Below are 27,366 nucleotides of genomic sequence, written 5' to 3'. Positions count from 1 at the left end.
CCTATCCGCGTGCTTCGTCGGAAGTGGTCGCCTTTTCCCTTTGCTCCATTGGACCGAGCCCTTGTCAGTCGGGATCCCTCACGTTGAGCACAGTCCGCCTCTCCGACTCTGTCTGCTCAGACTACCGTCATATTGGTTGCTAGAAGCAGCAACGACCACGGCAGAAAAGAAGACCCCCACCATAATGAAGAACGGGCTTCCACGGCGCTTAACGCAAGATTTAGTTTTTTAAATACATTTTACATTAATAAATTAAATAGTCGGTATGATACCGTCAAGTATTCGTGTACCTTCAGTGGTTTCAGCCGACACCGTGGTCCGCAAGGGGGATATATGCCTGAGTTCTCTTAATAGCCATTTTTTGCAGACAAAGAGAGCTGTTGAATAGAGCTTTCAGGAGACACACGGGTAAGATATGAAATTTAGAAACTAATCTGCACTTGCCGAACTTGTCACGTTTGTCTTCTTAGCTCATTTAATAGTACACAGGACCGTCTGGGTAACTTCTAAAAAAAATGTGGATTTTTTTAACAAGCTAAAATGCTAACTCCGCTAGCTAGTTAGTTAGCCAAAGCTAACTAAAACGCTAGAAATTCCCGTTCTGGGGAATGCTAACAATTAGCATTTTTGACAGTTCACAAGCCTGGACAGTAACTTGATTATGTCTTTTGCCAACTAAATGACAAATATCTCTAATATTTGCTTTTTTAAGCATTATATTTATATGACTGCAGTCCACGAGCTAGCTCGGCAATTATGAGCCTGGAAAACGTTTTCAATAGTTACATTTAGAGGTGTCCGGGGGGCTGGCTGTGGTTCGTTAGCGGGTTAGCAAGTGAGCTAACTTGGCTGGGACAGGGAAAATGTGGGGCCTCCAGGACCCGAGAGGCCTTCCAGCCAGATCTATGAAGCAGCTATAATAACGTTTTAACGCGATTGTCGGATTTCTGTTGACTTTAATAGCACATGAATCTGTAATGTAGCCAACGATACTATAACGGACCTGTCAAGATTGCACTGAAACGAAGACCGTTTTTGTAATCGTATAACTTAAGGCAATTAGCATGGCATCTAAACGGATTTGGAAGAATATGTCTTTGTTATTCATTTGAGATTTTCTTTTTAGATTAAAAAAGTATATATTTATTAAATGATGTGTTTGTAACGATGTACTAAGCTCAAACAACTAACAAAGGAACACGGGTGTCGAATAATTGCTGTGGAGAAACCGCGTTGATTCAGTTCAAGTAGTGCATTATTGAGTATGGATGAAAATGTTGCTTCAAAGGTGTATTTTAACCGAGAAGTTCTTCAGCGTCCGGTTTGTCAGGTTTTAAGCGATGGGGGGAAACAATCGGCGTGCTCATCCGTTTTGATTTTTTCTTATTGCATGGCATGTCCCACAAATCTTCTATAATGTGAGGAGCTACAAATACCTCATTAATTCTGTTCTGGTCTGGTCTGAGCAGGGGAGGCATCCTCCCTTAATCTTGTCTTCTCTCCAGACCTCTCTTAGATCAGTGTGGTCCCAGGAGAATGGGTGTGTTGGGTTGTCGGAGAGAAGTAGCCTAGTTCTGTTTCAGGACGGCTGAAATGGCTGTGGACTGGATCACACTTGGTGCAGCCATTGTTGACAGCAGCAAAAGTCAGAAGGTTCAGGAGGACTGTCTCACACTTGAATTGGCTTTAATTGCAGATGCATGTCTACATTATGATATGCTCCTGTGTGTGTTGTCTGTTCTTTATCAATTAGAAATATACAAAAGTTCTTTAATATTTGCTATCACACGGATTGGGTATTTGGACATATGGTGGTCTGTGCTATTCTGTGTTAATTAAATGCACTGACCTGAAAGCTAGTGATTGTATGTTTGCAGTTGTTCAGTCAGTGCCAGCATGTCTGGTATGACAGTAGCCACACTAATGAGAACAAGGAACAGATAAGGCTGAAGTACAAGTTGGCAGATTTTCAGTTATAGGTGCCAGTTTTCATGAAACACATGAGCATTGTGCTTCTGTGTATCTTAGGGTAATTGTTTGAATTAGTGTCACAGTGGACATAAAACTGTCAGACTAACCAGCAAACTTGTATTCTTTAGTTTTTTGTTTGTTTTTTGTTTTTAGCTGTTTGTCAAAGGAGATTTGGAATATGGTGCCAAGTTTATGATATAATCATACTTGTGCATGAGAAGTAGTTGTATAGTTATAGCTTTTGGAAGCCAGGGACTATGTAGTCATAGTTGTTGTAAACTTGAACATTGCATGGTTTGTGTTTTTGGGGCTTTTTGAACTGATTCGCAAGATAAAGAATAACTCTCACAAGCCGGGATGGAAAAGCTCTTGAGATGTAACTGATATAATATTAGCCTCACAGTTCCAGTTCAACTTGGAGGACACACAGCAGGGTGGGAGCATGCACTTTTACTTTGGAGTTCAGTGGTTTGTTCATTTTGACAGTACAGTTACAGAATCAAGAAAACTTCTGGCAAATTTAGGTTGTGAGCAGAAAAAATGAGAGGCTGTTGTTTGCATGTTTTGCTTTCTCAAATTGAATTGGCTGGACACACAGTTTACTTTGAGCCATGTACCTTTTCGAACAAATCTTGGAGTGCCTTTCAACATTTGGCAGTTTAAACATAAAGCACTTTGATAAGCATGATCATTAGTATGATGTTTAGTCCCACAATGGGAAAAGTCAAATATGGCTTTAATATCTATTCCTGAAGACATATAAATATAGTATGATTGCAATAATATTGTTGCTTTAAAAAGTTGAATTAGCTGTTTAGAAATTCTTAAAATGATATGTATCCCTCTACTACACTGGAGAATGCAAATCCTATAAAAATTACAACATTTTTGATTTACATAACTAATACTGATTTTGTGCTACATCAATAAAAGGCTAGTCTCAATGTCTAAAGCAGGCTGTAGGTTTCCACATGTTTGAGCAATATTTGACCAAGACAGATTTTTAAACTTGTTACAAATCCTGAGAAACAACCCTTTGAACATACATAACGTGTTCCACTTAAGTCTGTTATACTGTTTGCTACAGTGTATGTCATCTGATAACTTAAAGTGGATGAACTTATACTGGTTTATAAAACTGTGTTGCTATTAGGGCTGCCACAAACGATTATTTTGATAGTTGACTAGTCACCGATTATTTTTGCGATTAGTCGACTATCAGATCATGCATCCATTGGATGTAAAACGTACAGCTTATTGCACCAGCATGCATCTGCTCTTATATAAATATCATTAGCTTACAGCTTTAAGTGTTTAAGGTATGTGCTAACTAAAAATAAAGACAAGATGATAGTTTATTAAATTTTAATGAAATCTGAAGATTGTTTAGGTGAAATTTAATAAACTCAGCCGTCTGCTCCTTGCTATCTAAAATATAACAGGACACCGGAGTAAATTCTCGAGCATCTCACACTTCTGATAATCAGTTGTCTGCTTGACGTTTATTCAACTGTATAAAAACTATAACTTTAATCTCAGCCAAACCGATTTACTCAGGAACAAATAAAATACTAAAAAAAGCCAAACAATAACATTTTTAAGTTATCTAAGTGACTTATATATCATGTTTAACCTGAGTAGCGAAAGATGGCGGTGGGTTTGAAAACAATTTGCGTGAGCCTTGCCCCGGGCTAGCTATCGAGCTGGTGGGTAACAGATGTCTCCGAAATCGTCGGAGCGCTTTTGTGGTGTCTTGATAAACTGAGTAGATATTTGAGGTTTACACGGCTACATTCTTGCCTGAAAATATGCTAAACATTTATTTTGTGACCCAGAAAGAATAATAATAGTAATATTAAAACTAACTAGCTGCCGCCATTGTTGGAAACTGAGCAGGGCCGCGCTATGAATTCTGGGACACCTTAACGACAGCTGGCATCCTTGTACATGCAGTGCTGCCATCTTCTGTTTCAGTCCGTTATTACACTCTTAAATCCTACTACTTATTCCTGCGTCTTTTGGGATCTTACAAAGCTTTAAACGACACGTCGACTATTAAATTAGTCGTCGACGTAATCGTGGCTAGTCAACTAATCGTGGCAGCCCTAGTTGCGATGCACAGCAGCTGCGATGATCGGTCGTTACTCTCTTATGAATGTACGTATGTATGTATGGTCAAGGTAACCTAGTGAAGTTCAAACTGTGCATCAGAATATGGAAGAAATGTGGTTTAAGCGACTCTTGTCAGCTGAGAACTGGGGCTACATTCTTTTTTTTCTTTTTTTTTGACAAACTCACCAAAATTGGACAATAGATGGCTGGAAAATGCTGCCTGGTCTGATGCTTTTCCATTTCTGTTGTCACATTTGGAGGGCAGAGTCACATTTTGGCATAAACATGAAAGCATGGTTCCATCTTGCTTTATATCAACATTTCAGATGCAGTGGAATGGGGGATATTTGGGGCCCCTTAGTTCCAGCTCGGCATCGTTTAAATGGCACAGCCTGTATGAGTGTTGCTGCTCAGCATGTCTAAGCGTTTAAGACCACAGTGTACACATCTTCTCGTTGCTCCTTGCAATAGGATAACACACAATGTCACAAAGATCAGATCATCTGAAAGTGGTTTCTCGAACATGACAATGACTTCACTGCACTGAAATGGCTGCCACAGTTGCCAGATCTCAGTCCAGTAGAGCACCTTTGGGATGTGGTGGAACGGGAGATGTTCGTCCTTGATGTGCACGTGATGATTCTGCATCGACTGTGTGATGCAATCACGTCAACATGGACTGAAATCTCTGGAATGTTTCCAGCACCTTGTTGACGTGAAGGAAAAAGGAGGTCCCAGAAACAACATAAGCTTGATTATGCAGACTAGTGGCTGAAGAAAGAACTGACCTTTGGAATTGGAGTAGTGACATCTGATTTCATTATCCAAGTAATCTGACAGGTTTTTTGTTGTTGTTGGTAAAAACAGTGAAAAATGGCAGTAACAATATCTGATACACAGGCAATGGCATCATTTTCACCTATAAAATGTTGCCATGATAGTTCAGATATAAATTCGAACCTCTGTTATGCACAAGTTTGGTGTAGCCTCTGCTGCTCTGACAGTGACAGATTAACTGTGTTTTGTTACTGTGAATAATTCAAACTTAAAAACTGAACTTTAATATCCCCTAAGAGCACCCAAGTCTTTTTAAAAGCCAAACCCTGTCAAATGTTTTTGACTTGGTAACTCAGTGATCAATATGCTAATTTAATCTACTCTGCACTGTTGGCTCAGATAAGATGCACTTACTTGGCACAATAATATTTGTGTATCTCTGTGATTTCCATACAATGTGGAGATTTTGCATAAAGTGGAATTTTTATGTGCCTTGTTACAAGCGGCAGAGTAAAAGCTGTCGCTTACAATGACGTGCACAAAACTAGAAAGCAGTTCACTGACTGCTGTTGGCAATTATTTTGCTGTGTTATAGGGCAATTTAAGTCTGTAGTGCTTTCTTTCTGGGAAGCGCTGATGGGGTGACAATAACCACAGGAAAAAAAGGGGGGAAAATTGTGGCCAAGAATTGATAAATTGGTTTTTACAGTGGGCTCGGTGAAGGCATGATTTACAGTGGTGGGTTTTCCCCACTGCTGTCACTGTTACGGCAAGAAATAGGAATGATCTCGTTTTCAGCGCTTGAGAGTAATGACCATAAACCCTGTGAAAACTGTTGTCGTAGTAAGATGCATTAGAATCAGTTTCACATACATAAAAATAATAATTTTGTAATGTAGTTGTGGCCACAACCAGCACCACTGAAAAGTTGCTGAGAAGTTTTCTGAGTCTATTGCAGCAAAGACATTGGCTTCATTGTTTAGGGCAGAGGAGAGGCTTTAAACCCAGCTTCAAAGAAACATTTCTAACCAGTTTAGACAATGTCATTTGTATGTTGCCGTTAGAAATGATGTGTAGTTCATCACTCCATCGCCAGTCAGCGGTAGTTAGACCGCAGAATAATCTTTTTTTTCTTCTTAGTGGCACTACCCCTTGAGCGCATTGAATACAGACATCCAGCAGAGCAGACCATGTAGAAAACTTGATCAGCGTTGTTGTACAGACACTTGTAGAGCATGGAGTAGGGATGGGTACTGCAACCAGGTATTAAACAGACCCTAGGGCTAAATTATAAATGACTGTAGTGTCAATAAGCTGAAGTTATCATAATGTTTTGGATTTGTTACTGGAGGCAAAAAACCCCAACAAAACCAAACCCCAAAACAACACAAAAAACACGTTTATTATTGGTACATGAGGCTTATCTTTCTGTGCTCCTCTGTTAGTTATTAAGACATAAATCTGTGGTGCATTTTTTTTCTGTTCCCTATTTAGAAGACAGTTCTCTCTTTCTCTTTTGGAGCCTGCATGCAAGGGGCGGGACACGGGGCAGCTCTGTCCCACACACAGAAAATTAAATGCTCAAAAGTGTGGCTGAACTTTGCCAGAGTTGATGCTGACACTGGTTGTTGCCACAGTTGCAGCGGTCTTTTAATGCGGAAACACAGTCAGTGTGTTGAAACTTTAGTGAAAGTACATCACATTCAGATGAAGAAATGCAGTTTTTGACTGTAGAGCTGGTAGCACACCCACAATTATTCAAATTATCAGTTGTTTCATCTAAAATATGGACCTGGGTTAATGAGTCACTATTAGCAGGCTGACTGTTTCGAGTGAGTGTATTCAGTCTGGGATGGTCATCTGGTCCGTCGCTCCCAATCCCCCAAATTTTTTTTCATAATTTGATTATGTTACTCCAAAAAAAATCCCAATAAGAATATTAAATCCGTACCTTATTGCTGGTATCACATGTAGTTGGCAGGTGAAAATAACAATGGGAAAATGCCAAATGGGAAATGACCCAAATATATTAATGACATTTTAAAAAGGTTGTACTGTATACAACTTGCTGCCAGACCAGTCGAAATATAAACTTAAACCACTTTTATGCTCAAGTTGGGATTTGCCTTTGCTGTTTGTTAACAGCAGAGTATTTCACTGTTCACTGGTGGGCACTGCTATGCAAAATAAAACAGCCTATATAATGCAATCAAATCTATCTCACAGCTGAATGTTGTTTACAACAAAGCAGAAAATGGCATCCCATTTTGTCATGTTTCTCGGTTAACAGATTTTGAAACTGATTCAAGTTTATGTAGACACAATAAGTCTGTAAATGACAAACACAGCTCGACAACAGACTCACGTAACTGTCTGGGACCTGTTTTGAACAGGACTTAAATCAAACCTTTATTTGTAGTGATTGTGGGGGTTCTATGTGTTAGTGATTTTATTTTTATTTTGGCTATTAATAGTTAAAATAACAGCACAAAAGTGTTCATTAAAAATAAATTGGCAAAAAAGAATTGGATAAACAAACTTGACTGAAAAAGTAAAGATTGAGCTTATTACACCTCACCTTCTTAAAAATGGTGTATTCCAAATGGTTGTAACTAGATTTTAGTGATGATCATATTTCAGTTTTATATTTGTCCATCATCTTTATTATATTTATCTTGACTCCTGCTTCTTTAAAGTTGCCTTTTCTTCTGAGTTTATACAGTAACGCTCATTTCAAAAAGCTGCAGTGTTAATAGACTAATTCACAGCATTTTAAGAGGTATGTTGTTAAACGGTTTTTGTTTTTTAAATAATAACCTGATCCATTTTATAAATAATTTTTGGTTTTCTGTTTCCCCAAGCCTCTAATTTAGTATGCTATTTTTATTGAAATGTCTTTAGTTTGATATAATATTGATGAAGTTTTAGGCATTTTTTTGGAAGTTTTATAACATATAGTAGTCAGTTGTCATACTTTGAAGTCTGTTCATACATGGTTACTATATCACCGTCATTCATCATAATTTTGGCTTCATTTTTCATTATCCTAGTACCAGTTAATATGTACTTAGTACAAATCATTGTTGGAAGGAGGAAGAACTGACTACTAGGGCTGGGCGATATGGCCTAAAATTCATATCGCGATATAATTTGAAGCACGTACGGTAACGATATATATCGCGATATATTCTTTTCTTCTGTATAACGTATTTTCCACACTATAAGGCACACTTAAAATCCTTTAATTTTCTCAAAAATCGAGAGTGTGCCTTATGTATGAATTCTGGTTGTGCTTACTGACCTCGAACCGATTTGGGCGTGCAGAAATCTGTTAAAAATGTTTTAGTACAACTTTGGTAAGCCGCACTGCTTGATGGATTGTCAGAGCATTACGGCTGCCGTAGTGAGGAGCTTCGTGGAGTAATCTGGGTCCAAAACTCCGTCCGCTTCAGGTCCCAAAGTCAAATGAATACTGAGAGTTAAAAACGGTCTAAATTCTTTCATCTTTAATAAAATCATCAGCCTTGCTGCTTTACCAAGTGTAACAATTAATTTTAACACCCAGGCATCCATGAAAACAGAATTTATTAAATTTAACGGAGTTACAAGTTAACAGGAAGTTAGCTCGCTAGTTTCCATCTAAACATTTCATACCATGTTCTGGCTGAGAGATTTTTGAAACTAATTAAAACGTACAGCTCTGCTACCACTTCCAACATAAATGAAGACAGAAAACTAAACAGCAGTGGCGTTTGCAGGGTTCCTGAAGTTGGGCTAGCTGGTATATAATGTTGTGCTACGTGATTGCTAGCGACACAGCTATGTTAGCATAACATTAGCACAGTGAAGCTGGAGGATGAACGCCAACTTTTCCACTCGATAAAAGTTAACGTGAGGGATTCTGTATGGACAAATGCAATCGCATAGCAGGATGCTATACACGGGCCAAACTTCAGTCAGGAGAACAACTGAGATTATTCATCCACAATACGAGGTTAGTTATTAATATACTGCAACAATATGGGAATAGAACAGCTGCGAGAGAATTCAACATTAATGAATCAATGGTAGGGAAATGGAGGAAGCGCAGTGTTTGGCTTTCCCCATATTTCAAAAGTGCTTCATCTCTTTGCTGTGACTGTCGCCCGGCATAATTTGCAAATGATAATGGTTGTAGCCGCTGCGATGCTTTCGACCAAAACAGGCGCAGCTTGATGACATCATCAACATGTGCTATCGCGATAGAGCGGTATAGTCAAAATCTCTATCGTTGGCCAAATTTATATCGTTTCTATCGTATATCGTTTATATCGCTCACCCCTACTGACTACCTGTGGAAAAATGGCAGAAAATTACTTTTATTTTATTTCCATTTTCAATATTCATAACCAATTCACTGCACAGATGAGGTGGTGGTATAAAAGTTAACCTCTGCTCGCAAATAATTTGGAGTTGCGTTGTGGAATTTTGATGACATCTGCTTGAATTTTGAAGGCTGTTTTAGCAAAATAGAAAACTTCTTTAGCACTTCTGCAACTTCAGGCTCTTGTTTTAATAAGCTTATCCCATGTCAATAAACCACACAAAACATAGAGGGGGGGGGGGGTTCTAAATCACATGAGATTGTTTGGTAATAACAATTGTGCAAATTGGGTCTTTAAATTGGAAAATGAGCAGTAGAGTGAACAAGTAACTAGACTGTTTGTTCTGGGAAAGCACAGTGCATTTACAACAAAATGGTGAATGGCCTCAAGGATAGAAATGTATCAGCCAGCTGATTGGTCTAGAATCTCATGGAGCCAGTGTCAAGAGAGGTACACACTTTGAAGCTGGCATCCAGTTGTAGGTTCATTTTGTGTTTTTTTGCAGATTACATGTAGACCATTACATGGCTATTTATAACCTTTGTCAGGTAGCTATTTTGCATGGACTGGGTTGTGAAATACAATGGACATATTGAAGGTTATTGCAAATTCTTTGGGTAATGCCAGCTGGGTTGTAAGCTACACCAGTGTTGCAGTTTGTTTTTTTGGGGGGGAGGAGTGGGGGGGTATAGCAACCAATAATGGCTGTTAAAGGAGATTCATTGTTCTGTCCTCATCTTTTTTCTGACAAAGCAAATCCATAAGTGGGCCAGGGTCCTAAGTCTGTGATAAATGTAGTGAGCTGCCTTGAGCAAATGTCATGTGCTGAATCTCAGCGTGGTTTGCTTACCTTGCGTAACATTTTCTGTCACAGCTGATAGTGTTGAACCGTGATGTGTTCGTTAGTATTTATAGGTAAACTTTACTCTGCATGCTGGTTGACATGATGTTTCATAATCGTTGGGTAACAGGTTTTAGCCCAGAAGAAGATTGAGTTAACCGACCAAAAACAAAAGAAAAGATGGGAAGTTAGATTTGATGATTCCAGAGAGACTTGAAGACTTTTGTGTTAGTAGCTCACTAAATGCCTGTTCTTTTAAGTATGGTACAATATGGTTTCTGTGCTAATTTCTTGCACTCGTTTCATTCAAAGTTCACTGAAGATGGACAAAAATTATTTTTAGAAATGGGTAATTTGCTGTAATTCCTTTTAGCAATAAAGACCCTAAAGACCTTTGACAGATATATTTAGATTTTCTTTATAGAACAATAGAATATTTACCGATTTTAAAATCATGGACAATGTTTATTTGTTTTTTCCCCCCTTTTTTCCAGACAAAAATAATGAACATATTTCCCTAAAATGTATCCCTGCTGAGATAATGTAATGGAATAATCTTGTCACAATAAGTTATGAATTTGTTGTTTGTGGCATTAAATGTGTTGCTAATAGTGAAGTTGCAGAGTGCTCTGTAGTGGACGAACTGTGCGGCACAAACATGGTTGAAGGGTGTTTCTCCCATCTCTTCTTTACTTTAATTCTCATTTGTCTGTTATAAATGGGGAAACCAGTATATATGCAAATGGCTAATATCGGCACCATCAGGATCTAAACCTAAACATTAGTGTGAAGAAGTGCTAAGCTGTTTGGTTGAAGATACTGTTTTGGTATACGCATCTTATTGTTTTGCCAGTTGTGTGGACACTAACAAAGCCACGATGTCAAAAAACTCATCAGAAACAGGAAAGGAAATGCTGTAGAAATAGTCGGTTATGAATTCCTTTAGGGCTTTGGCATCTTTGGCTGCTTCTCTATAGTAACTCTACTCTCTGTAAAATTTGGATTATTAGAATGCACTCTAGTGCTAGAACTTCCAAATCCCTGTCAAATTCTACTAGTGATAAATCAACCACTTATGTGAGAGTGTATGTGAATATACATGTGCCCTGTCTGCTGCTGTTACAGGGAAGGTTTTTGGTCAGGTCTAGACTGGCTCTGTAATACAGTACATACCAGCAGATCAGCTGTGAGCAGATCCTAGGTTCATTTATAGCTGTGGCCTTGTGTCCCTGCATGTCTGCCTGGCAACTCGTAACTCTGCTGTTCCAACAGCTCAAGCTCACCCACCTCCCAGACACTCTGGCCCCGTTATACTCTCACCATGTCTAATTACTAGATGCACATTAGTCTGGGGAATTTAAATGTAGGGCATTCTTTGTGTAGCTTGTACCTCAGTGTTAAATGTAGGTACCATTGCTGCTGTTGGGATGTTCTCACCTGTGAGTTAATCAGCTTTGTCTTCTTTTATATTCAGGTCCCAGGGGCTCCTATTAATGAAGAAAGTGGGCATCATGTGGAGCAATCTGAAGAGCAGATGCCAGACACTCTTCCACAACAACAGTTCAGGACCCCATGAAAGCAGGATTGAGGCAGACACTGTCCACTGTGTGGTGGATATCGGTCAAGGAGGCAGCTCAGGTGGGGCACAGGCATCAGGAGCCTCCAGCCCGTCACGAAGCCTCCTACCAGTGCCAGTGGTAACAGCAGGGCGCCGTCATCATAATTGTGTGTCGGACATACCTCAGATTGTAGAGATAACTATCGACAAGGACGCTGAAGATGTGCAGGGTGGGTCCGGGGGTGTTCCCTTGGCTCGCAGAGACTCCTACTCCCGTCATGCCCCGTGGGGGGGCAAGAAAAAACACTCATGCTCCACCAAAACCCAAAGCTCTTTGGAGGCAGATAGGCGGTCTGGCCGCTTACGCGGGAGTGGGAACCGTAGGGACAGGCGCTATGGGGTCAGCTCTATCCAGGAGACAAATGACTCTGTATCAGTAGGACGCAGTCTGAATGGTCGGTCTCTGCGCCAGCGGCTAAGTGATACAGTTGGGTTGTGCTTACCCCTGCCTGCTCGCAGGTGCTCACGTTCCTCTAAGAACGCCGTCACCTCCAAACGTAAGATTCACCTCACAGAGCTCATGTTGGAGACCTGCCCCTTTCCACCAGGCTCAGACCTTGCTCACAAATGGCACTTGATCAAACAGCACACAGCACCAGTCAGCCCGCATTCCTCTACTGCCCTTCTGGATGCTTTTGACCCAGCCCACCCCTCACCCGAGGATGAGGAAGAACGTTTGCGCGAGCGCCGCAGGCTCAGCATCGAGGAAGGTGTGGACCCACCACCCAATGCACAGATCCACACCCTGGAGGCCTCAGTGCCAGGATCCTCTCTCTACAAACTGGGACCAAAAATGGCTCCTGGCATGGGAGAGGCCTCTGGGGAAGGCCGGGTCACAGGGGCCGGGAGCGCTCTGGCTGCTGCATCATCAGGAGCCTGTGGGCAGTTGTTGGGGGCTGCAGCATCATCCCAGGACTGTGACTCTGAGGAGGATTCGACCACCCTTTGTCTGCAGGCCAGGAGGCCCAAGCAGAGGCATGCTTCAGGGGATGGTCACCTTAGCCGACAACAACCCGGTCCCTGGAAGGTTCATACTCAGATAGACTACATCCATTGTCTGGTGCCAGATCTTTTAGAGATTACAGGTCTGCCCTGTTACTGGGGCGTAATGGACCGCTACGAGGCAGAAGCGCTGTTGGATGGGAGGCCCGAGGGCACCTTCCTGCTGCGTGACTCAGCCCAGGAGGACTACCTCTTCTCTGTTAGCTTCCGCCGTTACAATCGCTCCCTGCACGCACGCATCGAGCAGTGGAACCACAACTTCAGCTTTGACGCTCATGATCCTTGCGTTTTCCACTCTTCCACTGTCACAGGACTGCTGGAGCACTATAAAGACCCCAGCGCCTGCATGTTTTTCGAACCTTTGCTTACAGCGCCTCTTCATCGGACTTTCCCCTTTGGCCTGCAGCACCTGGCACGGGCCGCCATCTGCCGCTGGACCACTTACGATGGTATAGGGTCTCTGCCATTGCCTCCTGCCCTGCAGGACTTCCTCAAGGAGTATCACTATAAACAGAAAGTACGAGTTCGCTGGCTGGAGAGGGAACCGCCACTCAAAGTCAAATAGGGCGGCTTCTCCATTGCCTGTTAGACATGCTGCAGGAGGAATTCATGACTTTAGAAATTCCTCATTAGCAAAATGGAAGCTATACTGATATGGCTTTCTTACCGGTGGGGGATCGAGTTTAAGTGTAACAAGCTATACAAGATTCATTCTAAACTTTGTTTTAGTTATTACTTACATCACAAAAGTACATATGATTATATTCAGTATAATGCTGTCTGGCAAGCACATGTTTTTGCGTTGAACAGGTTGTTTTGACAGGGAGGGGAGACACAAATATCAGTGCTTTGTGTCTTTTTTTTTTTTCCTTTCTCCTGCTTTGTGCTAAGTGTCTGCCTGATCCCACAACATCACCCTGCCTGTAGACCTGCCTGCATGCCTCCCCCGTTCATCCTAAATTGCTATTTAGGCTTACATGGCTATGTTGTACAGCTCACTTCGTGCGCTCTTACTTTTCTTCCTTAGCTTGTCAAAGCACCTAGTGGAGCACCTTTACAAGAGAAGGTGTGTGTGTGTGTGTGTGGGTTGAGAGGGGATCTGGAGGTGCTATTTTGGTATACTGCAGTCAGAGCTTGTCCTATGGATAGAGCTACATAAGTCATATTCTTTGCCATCTCGTTGCATGCATCAGTGAAGCCAGAGATGAAGGAAAACAAGTGATTTCTAAGGATTATGCGTAAGTCCTAAAGGAACATTAGTTTCTCTTTTAGCAGTATCGTGAGTGATGATTAATAAATCAGTTGACTGTGTGGCATTTAGTAAGCAAGCTAAACTTGTCAGCTTTATTCCACCTGTGTGTCATTGCTTTGGAAACATGACAGATTGTGAGGAAATCTTGTCATTGGTGCAGTTGTGAAAGCAGCCTGTCACTTCTTCACTGACCATAGGCAGTTTGGCATGTGGACACATGCACCCAGTTCAGTTCTTCCTGAAATCGAGGTTAATATTTAATTCCGTTTTATAGGTGCCTCCTTAAGCTCACGATCCATTTGTTGCATCAGCAATATCTGTATATTCAGTATATAAATAAAAATTCAAATATATCAATAAATCTCAATCCATGAATTCAACATATGTAATTACATTTGAAACATTAGTGCAGCTAGGCCGGGGTTCTTTTGGTTACAATAAAGAATCCTAACAAATGTTTTTCATAGGAAGTGAGAGCAGCTGTGTAAAGACTATCTCTTTAAGCAAGTCGATTTACAGCGTAGTGAGGCAGTAACGAGCCTTGTTCAAGATCGGGCTGTGTCATGAGACACTTCATATAGTTATAGATGAATGAAGAGCATTTCAAAAGCTCAGCAAGAATCTTCTAAAATAGGAAAGAACAACTCCCAGGATTAGACTGCAGTGCTACTTTCTCTCTCTGTTCATTGTCATAATTACAGTATTAAATGATGAGAACCCTCAACTCTTGAGAGGCGGGCATATCCTCATTTTAGTTATCTAGCCTGTCATTTCCATAATGTCTTATTAAGCGTAACCTGTGTGCCTCATACATGTCCAGTAATATGTTACTTTATTTTCCAAACAAGAGTGGGAGTTGCCTCAGCACGATCCACTCGGCTCTCATCAAATAAAACTGAAGATGGTCATAATGAAGAGTTGAAGGAGCAATAAGCTCAATATTTATTGTGCACATTAAAGATTTTATAATAGATAACATTTTAATGGTGCTATGTTGATTAAGCTCTTGCAGATTATTGAAATAACGGTGTGCATTAGTCACATCTGTTCTGACTCTGTGCACGCATTAGCCGTTCTTTATTGTTGGGTTCAGAGTCAGTTGTGCTGCTGTAGCATGTTTCAGTTTAGATAGCCAACCTGTCACATGTATATTGTTTTCATCCTCAGCTTGTCAGACAGCTGTAATGAGTGAGCTTTAAGCTTAACTCTCTACTGTGAGCATGTTGAATGATCTAACTAAGCTATCAGTATTAAAATCAGTTCATCAGCACAAGTATTTGTTCAGTCTCCTGAGTAGTTGTAAATATGCAATAACTGGCTTTTAAATAACTGACATAAGTTGAAATTTTAATAAAATGTATAGATGACTGAAGGAGGGTGAGATGGGTGGAGACTTAGTTTCATTAGGGTGTAATCCTTCACATTAATGTTTCAAACTAAAATATCTAAACTGTGATACAGATGAGATCATGATCACCGAGCCTACTCTGTCGAGTTCTCAAACTGCTTTTGTTTGTTTGCTCATGTCAGCCCACTCAGCTGTTAAAAGATGTAGTTCCCATCAGTAAGGATGAATCATGAACAAATATATAATTTATTTCTTATATCTGCATCTGTGACCAAAGCTCTTGCACAAACCTACATGTATTAACTAGTAGTTTAAAGCTTATGTAGTGTTAGACTTTAACTAGTTTAGATGTTGGTTTTACAAACAATTAATGGCTAGTTCCCTACTACACTCTGTAAGACTTAGAGCTACACCATCAACTCGCTACCAAATGCCTTTCCTCTGCTAAACAGTCGTCCAGTTTCTATGGATTTATCAGATGATGATTTTTCTGCAGGTGGTAACACGATTGGTTAAAGGACTTCACCAACCAGTATTAGCTTTTTCGGCTATTTTGTGAACTGATCAAAGTTTTACTTCTTGTTTACTCAAAAGTTGTAGTACTCTACTAACAGCACTGCAGGTCTCTTTGTATGTTAATCACTGGTGTTAGCTGAAGTGGCAGGCGTGACCCTTAAGAGTGGAATAAGGCTGACACTGAGTTTTCTTGCATGTGCACTTCTATGTTTGAGGTATTTTAGCTTACACACTGAACTGTACAAATGAAACCCCCAAACTACGCATACGTCAGACCGTCTTTCTCACTGTGTCTTGTCTCTCACGCTGCAGCCTAGCAATGGCACACAGCTGCTACAGTACAAGTGCTGCATCCTATATGCAGACACAGATCAAAGGCCAGCGTTGCCATTCTGGAGCCCACGGTCACGGTGCTGTAAGGTCCAGTCTGTGTTGCTTTTTCTTTATTATTATTATTATAATATACAAACTGTTCCCTCGCCGTCCAGCCACATTGCTGACATCACTGTGACGATGGTGTCCTGTTTAGGCTGAGGTGAACAATAAGGAGGGAGGGAGGAGATGTAGCTGGCTTGCTGAGTCCTGGCTTCCTGTTGCTGCAACAGCATGCTCACAGAGAGGACAAGGGATTTGTCTAAATAAATAGCACTTTAATTGTGTATTTGTTTTATGCAGAGCAGGCCGCAAGTGTTGGGACAGTGACATGTTTGTTTAGTGTTTTTCCCCCTGTCTTTAGTCCAGCATATTGGATTTAATCAAGCTGAGGAACAGATAAGTGTGTGGTTGGAGTTGTTGACCTTTTAGTCGACTTCTCAGAACAAAATTTACAAGTAGGGTCAACAGATTCAGTCTTTTGCAACTAATCCCTGCTGAACTGAGTGATTGCTTTCACTCTTATGTTGAGGATCACTGTTTGTCTGCTTTGATCCAAAACAGAGGAATTGCACTATCCACACCCCCGCAGGGATTTGACTACTCCAAAACCTACTGAGAAATTTGAATAGTTTTCATAATTTTTATACCATTTTGCCGAATTAAAGATCCAAAACAACTGAAAATGTTCCACTGTCCAAATTCTTGTGGACCGTACCGTGTGCGCGCGTGTGTTAGCTGAAGATGGTGAGACTTAGGTGAGTGTTGCGAGGGGTGGGGGGAGCCGGTGCTCCTAAAATATTTCACAGGTGTTGTAGGGTGTGTTGATGGGAGTCGTTTTCTCCACCTCGCTGAAGACTCGGTGCGTTTGTGTGTGGATGTATGTTACGGACGGAAGCTTACGGACAGAGCCACACAGGGAGAGTTTCCCGTGGAGAGACGGGCAGAGTTGAATGTGAGGGGTGACGACAGTGACTCCTATGAGCAACGCCTCTCTGCCCCAGTTCTCCCCCCGCCTCCCCACTTATTCTCAGGCAGGCCCATTGCAAGGAGAGTCCCAGGACCCTCTCAACCCAGTTTTCCCCATGGGAAATATCTGACATTAACCGTAGCACGTTTGCCATATAACTTGTAGATTTAGGTGAGGAAAAAAAACAACGTATGAATGATGGATTTATGTAATAGCCTGATGAAAAGACATTTTATTCTTCAGTGGTGCATACACTGTCTGGAACACACACAGATTTGCACACACTATCAACACTTCTTCTAACAAATGCACTACCCCAGGTATTCACACACCCTCCCTTCCCCCCCAAGCCAGGGATGTATAAACATGGACCACATTTAGCCAGCGCCACGTTTCTGTGCAACACCCAGCCCACACACACACAAAAAAGGGAAGGTAAAGCTGTGTGTGTATATTCTGTGTTCTTAAGCCAAACAAAATACCACAAAAAAAGCTTAACATTTCATTAGTATGACACTATTGGGCTGCACTATGAGAGCCTTGTGTGTGGAGGCAAACCACAAACTCTGCTCTAGATGAGAGATGGTTGTCTCCTTAGCTGTCCCTTAAAATAATAGCAATACCCCTGGATGTAGGACATACAAACCAACCACCACCACCACGGTACGACTCATGGTGTCAGATCCTAGAGAAAAAGAGAGAAAAATAAATAAGAGATATTTAATTTTTTCATGTTCCCATATATAAATATATATATATTTTAGAAAGCTGGGTTAAGTGCTTTATGCAAACAGAAGTATGAAAGAATTATTATTTTTCCTTATTACTGCTCCCTAATATGCAATGGAGTGTAGTGTAACAATGGTTGCAATCCTCTGTCACTTTAATGCTGTATGTGCACATTGGTTGCTGGGTGGATGTGGGTGCCGAGGCAACAGGACTTGACAGTGATGGGAACTAATGGTTGTCACTCTGCAGCACTGGGATGTTCCCAGACTGCCCTATTCGTTTTGGCCAATCACAGAAAGCCCTTTAAATCCAGGGCCACAGCCGCTGCCGCGGGGCTGACCAAACTGTCGTCAGACGAATATCGCTGTTCTGTTCTTTTCTGCTTTTCCTCACCCGTTTCTTTTCTTTCTTTCGTCTGCTGTCAGGTAGAATTCGGAGCGTGTAAATGGCATAATCATGTTCACATTTCACTGTCTGTTCTGTGTATCTGCATCACCATTCAAAGAGGAAAAAAAAACAGTTGTTTTCAGTATAACCTGTTCATTTTTAAGAGCCGTATGATGCGACACTTGTAGCTGTCACTCTTGGTGCTTGGCTTATGCTTCATTGTCTTAATATTCCAAATAAAACTGTTAAGTGTAATCCACACTGGCCCATGATATAATGTGTATGTATTTTTTTCCCCCTTTATTATTCCATCTTACATGTCCGGATTAGCCTAAAGTAGATTTACTGCAGCTCACTACAGTTTAGTTTGTCTTATTTTCCCCCACTCAAAACTACCAATCCTTAGTGTTGTCCCACCTGCCAAATCCTACTTTGTACACTCGTACAGGACACCATCCATGGATGCAGAGACCTCAGACTTTCACTTATTACTCACTTATTCGAGGCAGACTCTGTGTGGATGCCCCTGCAGTTTATAGGCTGACGTGTTAATCATAGCTCACATCTCACCCAGTTACATTTTATGTTCTGGCCTCTTGGTATGGATGGTATGTCAGTCTGTTACACAGGAACCAATCAAAATCTCTGTTTTGCGTGTGACTCAAAAATACAACTTTCATTCAATTTAACAAATTATTCTGTCTCAGAGAGAACGGCAAGTAGAAGATGAGCCAGGTAGCAAAATGTAAATAAGAAATAGCTTGTGTTTAGCAGCCACCAGTTTTCACAAAGTGCACTTTATTGAAGTTTTCTGAAGTGAATTATTAAAAAACACACAAAACATCCAACATCATAGTGTTTAACTTTGACAAAGCCATTAAATTGGTTTAGCTTTGCTACTGAAGCTGTAATATAAAACCATGGTATTGATGCTAAAAGTCTCTCATAGAAAAAAAATATGACGAACAAGCAAAAAGCTCATCTTATGTGTTGATAATTGTGCACATAAATCAAAATGTGAGATATGTGATTCCGTAGAAAACAGCTTGTGTGTCCCTGAGAGCTGAGAAATGCTTTATAGAAAAACACAAACTTTAGAGATTTAAATATCAAATTGAACAAAAATAACGTCAGCAACATGGATACTCGAGTAAAGTAATTTTAAGTGAATTCCAAGCATTTAAAAGTCTTTACAGATGAATGCGCTCATATTCTGCATGTTGTTTCACCTTGAAGAGGGTGTTTTGCTAAGGTGAGCACGTTCATACAACACCAACTAAGAAGACTGGGACTTCAGTCTGGACCCCAAAAAGAGGCAATGATTATTTAAGTTGTGGGTATTTTTGGAGGGTATAAATTATATATAGTTTGTAGCTCTGTGCTTTGGGCTCACCTTTGGAGCACAGCCTCTGCACGATGCCTGCGGCCTACCTTCCTCACTGTGCCCAGCAGAAGCTATGCAGACAGACACGGCCAAGCTGCCTGGAACTTCACAGTTAAGTATTTGTTCATTTGAAATGAAGTATAAATAGCATGAGGGTTATCAGTTTCAAGTTGGCTACCCAACGCTTATGAATAATTGAAACTCACCCAGGAGGAGAGACGGGGTGAGGGCAAACTACCGTACATCTCAAGCAAGTCTCAGCTGACTCAAAGGGCGAGCGACCAAACTGAGTAACAAACTCATAAAATTTGCTGCAATGCTGTCAAAACATATCCTCCCTCATTCAGCCCTCTGGCACGACCAAAATAGATACCAGGCAATAAGTCTGCAGCAATAAGTTGTGGAATCTGGACTTAGATATGGGTCACTGGCAGGGGAGGGACGATGGGGATGAAAGTGCAGATGATGAAGGTCTTGTGAGTTTATCAACGAGCCAAACCTTAAAGATTTCATCTCTGTGTAGCCCGGTCAGTTCCGTCTGAGACGCCGCCTCCTTATCAGCCCGGTGTGCCGGCCTCCGCTGCACACACAGCTCTATCTCTGCCAGTGCATTGAGCTGCAATAAGCAGTTGTTGTTGGCACCGACATCAAGAGACACGTCAAGGGTGAGAACCACCACACTGCAATCAAGATTTAAAGGGTTTCCTTTTTTTTACAGTTCTTTCTTTTTTCTTTATCTCTGCAGAACGGGCTGCTGTTCTCTGCTGAAAATAGTTTTTTCATTTGAAAATAAGGGTCGAAATGTTGACATAGTACTTTTTGTTTTTGGTAGGACACACTTGAACGATGTGCATGAGTCAAAAGTAGAAAATGTTTTAGTGTAGCAACAGTTTACATTTGGCTAATACACCTACTTTTTTGTCAGGTCTTGATGGCTACCATATTCATATATGAAACCACTTAGCATTGCACCATAGACTGTATGTATATGTATTTCTTTTAAGGCCACACTTTAAACCACTTCATTTACAGACATTCATATAAATAAAGTGGTCTTGAGCAGTAGTTATGACCAAGCTTGTGTTAATTCAGTAGTAATAACAGAGGATTTCTTGGGTTTTTTCCCTTTTTTTGGGACATTGGTTGCTTTTTCACTCATTTTCACTCCAGATGTTTTCATTTGCTTGTCTGAAAAAAGAGACAGAAGCAAGGCAGGACAAAATAGACCATTACATGGACTAAAAACTGTTTACACCTGCCATGCCTCTGCTCAAATTGTAATATATCTGTTAATGAGGTCAGTGTTATGTGTATTTCTAGCTTTTACTGTACCAGTAATTCCTTGACAGCCCCACTTTCTGAAATTATCTGCAATGCGTGGGGAAAAACTTTCCTCCTCTTACATTCTCTCGGGCTCAACTGACTCCTGTTTCACTCGTGAACTAGTTAGGCTTTTCATTTCCTCCGCTTCTCGTGCTCAGTGAGCCCACTTTTCTCCTCACACATACAGTGCTAAGTCCAGAGCTCAACACAGATACAGGCCACATGGCTCCCTGCATGCTATCTGCACGCAAACTGCAATAGCACTGGCAAAAAGAAGAGGGTGACGAAGAAGAGGAGCACAGAGAGCAAGACATAGTATGGGGAGTGAGTAAGAGACACTGCTGCTGCTTTCCCAGCTCTGGACTGCCGCCAAGTCTCTGGCGGCAAAGTGAGCGTTGACCTCCAGTTAACCTTGTGCAAATGCACACGCACAGATGGACACGCGCACACACGAGGCTCACATCCATATTTCATAGCAGAAATATATCCACCCGACAGTATTTTACACCCACTGTGGAGCTCACCTCCCAGTGGCTGACGGGGCTGAGGAGGGCTGGGCCTGTAGGCTGCTCCTCTTCCACAAGCCGAGCCAAGAGCAACAGGGCCAATCGCACAATCATCTGGAGCAGAAGAGTCGAGGCGGCTGCAGGGGCTTAGAGAGGAAGTTCAACCAGTCCCATTTTTCAGCCTCTGCTTTGCCTTTCCACACTTTAATCTGATAATCAATAACTCTGACTGCATCGGATACTGCTAGATGTTCAATAGAAAATCTTCTAAGCAGCATAGAGGCAGATTTACCCTTTGACCTCTCCTCAGTCCTGGAAAGTTGACCACCTGTCCATTATCTTCAAGCCAAAGGTCTGGATTTTGCTCAACATAATCTGATTAAAACCAAACCACGATTAACATTCTTTAACACCCCTTTTCTTCATCAGTGCCTCCACCCCTCAGTTCAGGAGAAGCTGGACCACATGTGAACAGTTATTTTTTTGTTCTCTGGCAGAGGCCCTGGAAAATTCAGTGGGCATGTCCTGTTAATTCCTCTGTCTTTCCCTCCTCCTTTTCTCTTTCTCATTCCCCCTTAAAGCCTCCCAGATCCTCTCCTCATTCCTCTTTGTATATGTGTGCATGCCATATATATATATACAGATATATACATATATAAATTCTGAAACTATCCTGTTCACAGAGCAGGAGTTTAGCCTGCTCAATCCAGCCTCTTCTTTCCCTTTCTCTCTGGCTCTCTGCTTTTATTTCTACCACTTTTCTTCTCGCCTGCTCCCCTGTGTCCTTCTCCTCCGGTGCAGTGTATTATTGCCGCTTGGCTGGCCTCTGTGTAAACCCTGGGCTCGTTTAGCAGCCCTGCTTACTCTCACCCCTCGGCTCAACGAGCCTCCAGAAAGTTCTCCTCGCTCAGAGCACTGGCATCGGGAGACAGAATCCGTGTATGTGTTTATGAAGTTCTGACAAATTCCTTCCTCCGTACTCCTTCTCTTGCTTTGCAGTCTTGACATGCGAGCATTATATTTAATCCTTCATTCCTCGCGCAGGCAGAGGCAGTGTGGTGGAGGAGCTATGGGGCCTGGAGCTGGAGCCATGGCCTCTGCGGTGGCTGGTGCACCATTATGGAGGCAGCAGGACAGGCGAGCGATGGTTCCGATAGGTCTTGTGGTAGAGCTATGGGATATGTGGTGAAGCTGTATTTTCTTATGGCTTAGTATTGCCTGGGTCATTGGCATTGAGAATACCGGTTACTCTGTAATTAATTGAAGTATAAATATGGTACTACCCTTCACTGGGTATTGGGTTCTCCAGTGAATGAAAGAAAAATGAAAAGGATTCAACGTAGCACAGAATTATATTTTCAGGACCCTGAAAAAAAGAAAACAAAACAAAGAAATTGTGGAATTATTACTGCTCAGTGTCAAAGACACACAGGATCATAATTCCCTATTAAGGTTAGATCTGCAACTTTTTTCATCTTGTTGTCAGTCTCGCAGTGGGACTGCTATCTATGACCTCCTGCTAGAAAGACTTTATGCTCGACGTCTCTCAAGAAATGCGATGCTGTCTCTCTTCCACAGCATGTCTTTTATCCTGTCTTCCTTCTCTCACCCCAACCAGTCGCAGCAGATGGCCCCGCCCCTCCGTGAGCCTGGTGCTGTTGGAGGTTTCTTCCTGTTAAAAGGGAGTTTTTCCTTCCCACTATTGCCAAAGTGCTTGCTCATAGGGGGTCATATGATTGTTGGGCTTTTCTTTGTATTATTGTAGGGTCTACCTGACAATATGAAGCGCTTTGAGGCGACTGTTGCTGTGATTTAGCGCTGTATAAACAAAATAAATTGGCTGCTTGTGGTCTTTACAGATGAAGAGATGTGGACAAAGATGGTCCCTGATGATGATGATGAGGCTGTGTTACTAGGAATACAATGTAACAGCCTAATTAATGGCAAAGATGGCAAAGAACCCATTGTGCTCTTCTATTAATGAAAAAAATCTGTTTTTTAAATATATATTAGTATGTGTATTTCATATTTCATACTTTTTGACCTTAAGTGCCATAGGTGGATAAATTTAGGTTGCAAAGTCTGTGTCCAACAGCGCAATTCCACTGTAATTAAATGTAATTAAAGCACATATCATTTGAAATTACAATGTATTTCTATTTAATTAACAAATACTTAAACGTATGTGCATGAGAATAAGGAGGTAACAAGTCAGGTTTTTACAGGAAACGAAGGAATAATTATACTGTAAGTGTATTTAAGTAGTGTGTAAGTAATTTTAGTGCTGCATGATTTCCTGGTGTTATAGTGAAAAAACAAACAATATTTCCCCGTCTTACACTGTAAGTACGCTGTGCTTTTTGGTAGTGAGGGTTGCACAGTAATCCATGTGCTATTCAGCAGTACCCTGACTGCTGTTAAGTACTGGGTTAGGATTATCAGACCTGCTGGTGAAGCGGCCCTTGAGGGTTGTCCTGGTTGAGAACAGTGCCAAGCAACATCTGTACAGAGGATGTAGGCGGTTCCTTCAGCAGCCCTCACGTTCTGCAGACCTGGACCAACTGAGAACCTGAGAGGCAGTGATTCTGTTGGCTTAATTTTTCAATCCAAGAGGTTGTTGCGTTTCATACAAACACAGCTCCAGAACACAGCTGGACTTTATGTCAAAACAGGCTAACTGCTGGCTCCCATAAACAGTAGCAAATTATAGAAAATAGCCTGTACTATAGCCAATATTTAGTCCTAATCAGTCTATGGGATGGATATTATTTGCTTCTCAATGCACTACAAAGACAGTATATCATGTTGTTCTAAAAAACTAATGCACTCTGCACACTTTCACACTCAGTCATCTGATGCATTACAAATGTAACAATATTGATGGGACATAATTACACAACTTGTACATGTATTTGGTTCTTGAGGGCTTGTAGCAATCACACATGAATGCCGGAGCACGAACGACTTAAACAATGAAAAGCATCGCTGTCTCTGTCCTCGAGACAAAACGTCAAAAAAAGAAACAAACAAGGAGAAAAGAATGAGAGGAAAACGAGGAAGGAGAGTGAGAATCGGGGCTGCTGTGCGGTTTCCTTTTTGAGTTGGCTTTCCCAGAAGAGTGAATCAGCGAAGGGTGACCACAAGGAGCCCAGAGCCTTTTCATCTGGGCCCCGGGGTCTCTTCTAGGATTATTGGAGAAGTCTCTCAGTTTCCCAGTGACTCACACAGCTGTTGTCACACCGCTGGGCACCAGTTATACGACCGCAACCCACCCAGGTTGTGCAAGGTTCACTTAATTTGTTAATGTGTTGACATATTTTCACTGGCAGATCTGGCCTGGTTTCTACATATGCTGTTTACATGCTGCTGACGTGTATTCTGTTTCATCTGGCAACTGTCACACATGTAACTCTGCTTCAGGAGTATAAACATAATATATGAGCTTCTGCCGTGCCGAGGGATTGTTTTGGACCAGCTCAAACGGATCCACTATAGATGATAATAGCATTTAGTTTTATCTACATAATTTAAATTGTTTGTGTTTTTAAGAAAATGCTGACTGACCAGTCCTCCTTACAAAGCTGAGGCAATTTCTTTAGCTAGAAACTCCTTTATTTTTATGCTTCTCTGGGATTTTTACTGCCATTTCTTGTAATCTTTGTTTCACTAGAAAATCTTGGAGCACTTCAATCTTTTCCCTGCAGGGCTCAGCTTCACATCGTGCATGCAAACTTGCCAAAACAACCACAGCTCATTGAGCAACTCGGATGGCGTTGTCACTCATTGGGTAACTTGCTGTGGGGCATCGCTCTATGGTTAACCTTTGATTTCTGGTCACATCAAATCCTGTCTTATTCTAAAATAGTGTGACTCAGCGCGCAAACATTTACTTGGTGCTATAAGCGAAATCCAGATGTTATGCTGGTTCGCCCAAGCTTTACTTTGTAAACAGTAGTAGTTTTTGGAATTATGATGGATTGTTCGAATGCCTTCCAGATGATCAGAGACATCAATGGAAATCGATGAGTGAATTTATGGAGGAAAAGAAAATATTTGGGCGCAGTCATATGAAGCTTTTGAAGCTTTTATCTGGTTTAACTGTTGAGGCTATACTTGAAGTATAGACTAATGAAATTCAAGTTATGGCTCTCTCAACATTTTTAAAGATAGGGGCTTCAAAATAAAAGCTGTTTCAAAGATGACAGCTTTTATTTTGTTACACCTCAGTGTAGCCTGGCACTGATCGACATGACACATGACATGTTTCTTTATTATTATCATCCAAACACACAGTATAAGCTTATTCAGAGTGAGCGCCATATGAGTTACTTTGTCCTACTTCCAGAGATTCATGTGGATTAATCCATAAAATAGTCCCCAACAGTTACACTACTTTTCTCATTAGAGGAACAAAAAACTGGGAAAGTATAGACAACACAAATATATAGACAGCACCACTGAGTTTGGTCTTTTAAGATGATTTGTTAACAGTGAAAAAAAATGTAGGAAAACAAAAAAAGTCCTTTTTTTTAACCCATATTTCGTTGGTGCTTATGTGAGGGAACAAACAATGGAGTAATAACATATAATTACATCATATTTTTTCAGCTTTATGGTTCGGCATTGATTCATTGCAGTCAGACGTTACCAGTTTAGCCCTTAATGTAGTATTCTTGACATTTGGATAAACTCTCTGCTAATTTAATCTGGCTGATGCTGCCGTGGTGTCCCAGTATCACACCAAAGACTGAGGATTATAATATCATTAAAATAAAAAGAACTTAAAGGGAATATGTTTCCCCTGTTATCTGCTATGTAAATATATCTGCTACAGCGGTAGATGGTTATATTAAACTTGGTCAAAGTTTCGAACAATGAGGGCCAGCATGTGTGCTGGTAATCCCAACTAGCCAAACCCTCAGGCTTCAGGCTGTTCTCTGATTCTGAAAGATTATCTTTTGTTTCATCTGACGATGTCACTGAGACTGAATATCTGTCATATGGTCATCTCAGGCACACAGGCTGTGACCACAGAAACGCCACTTACCCTTACCTAAGTTTTTTGTTCATAAAACACAAGAAGCTTGCTTAAAGAAACTTTGCTTGAGTCTGAGCTACAACAGCTTGTTTAAGACCAAGGATGAAATCTGGGGCTTTGGGGCCCCGTATGAGGTAAATAGGGACTACAGTCAACAGCAAATTATGTGAAGCTAGTAAAATCCAAGAATGAGAAATAAAGTGTTAAAAACTACCAGAATAAGTCTCCTTTAAGTACAACAACAACACCATGAATCATTTGTTAAAGTAGACTTTGTGCACTTACATCAGTACCCACACTACATATCCCTACACACAATTCAATTCATCTATCCAACTCTTCCACTTATCCTTATCAGGGTTGTAGGGAGGCTGGAGCCTATCCCAGCTACCATAGGGCGACTGGCATGGTACATCTGGCCACAGATTGCCAGGGCTAACACAGAGAGACAGAACACCATTCACATTTACATTCACACCAATGGGCAGTTAAAATCACCAGTTAACCTGACCCCACGAACTGCATGTCTTTGGACTGTGGGGGGAAGCCGAAGTACCCAGAGAGAAACCATGCAAACTCCACACAGAAAGACACAATTCAATTCAATTCATTTCAATGCACTTCAATACAGTTTTATTACCGTATTTTTTGGACCATAAGGCGCACTGGATTATGAGGAGCATTAAGCGAAACAAAACAGTCAGATGAGTCAAACTTTACTCAAGTCATTCTTTTTGTTTCCTCCTCTTCCGTACCATTGATCCATTAATGTAGAATTATCTCGCAGCTGCTCTATTCCCATGTTGTTGCAGTACATTAATGACTAACCTCGTATTGTGGATGGATTATCTCAGTT

The 27,366-nt window shown here is 41.2% G+C and overlaps 1 protein-coding gene across 1 annotated transcript; it reads left to right on the top strand.

Moving 5' to 3' along the window:
- Window positions 1–45: 45 nt before the first annotated feature.
- Window positions 46–18,520, top strand: socs5b (suppressor of cytokine signaling 5b). The gene is made up of 2 exons (XM_084947777.1): window positions 46–408; window positions 11,540–18,520. Exon 2 carries the CDS (start codon window positions 11,559–11,561, stop codon window positions 13,248–13,250), a length of 1,692 nt encoding a protein of 563 aa, XP_084803903.1. The 5' UTR covers window positions 46–408; window positions 11,540–11,558; the 3' UTR covers window positions 13,251–18,520.
- Window positions 18,521–27,366: the final 8,846 nt, after the last annotated feature.

The sequence above is a fragment of the Perissodus microlepis genome, chromosome 13 (assembly GCF_051167445.1).
Source record: "Perissodus microlepis isolate ML-2025 ecotype Zambia chromosome 13, ASM5116744v1, whole genome shotgun sequence".
Taxonomy (NCBI): Eukaryota; Metazoa; Chordata; class Actinopteri; order Cichliformes; family Cichlidae; genus Perissodus; species Perissodus microlepis.
Note: the sequence above shows the minus strand (reverse complement) of the source record. Positions and strands in the feature narration are given on the sequence as shown.

Excerpts from the sequence above, each read along its gene's own strand:
- socs5b (XM_084947777.1), top strand. The coding sequence starts at position 11,559 with ATGAAGAAAGTGGGCATCATGTGGAGCAATCTGAAGAGCAGATGCCAG.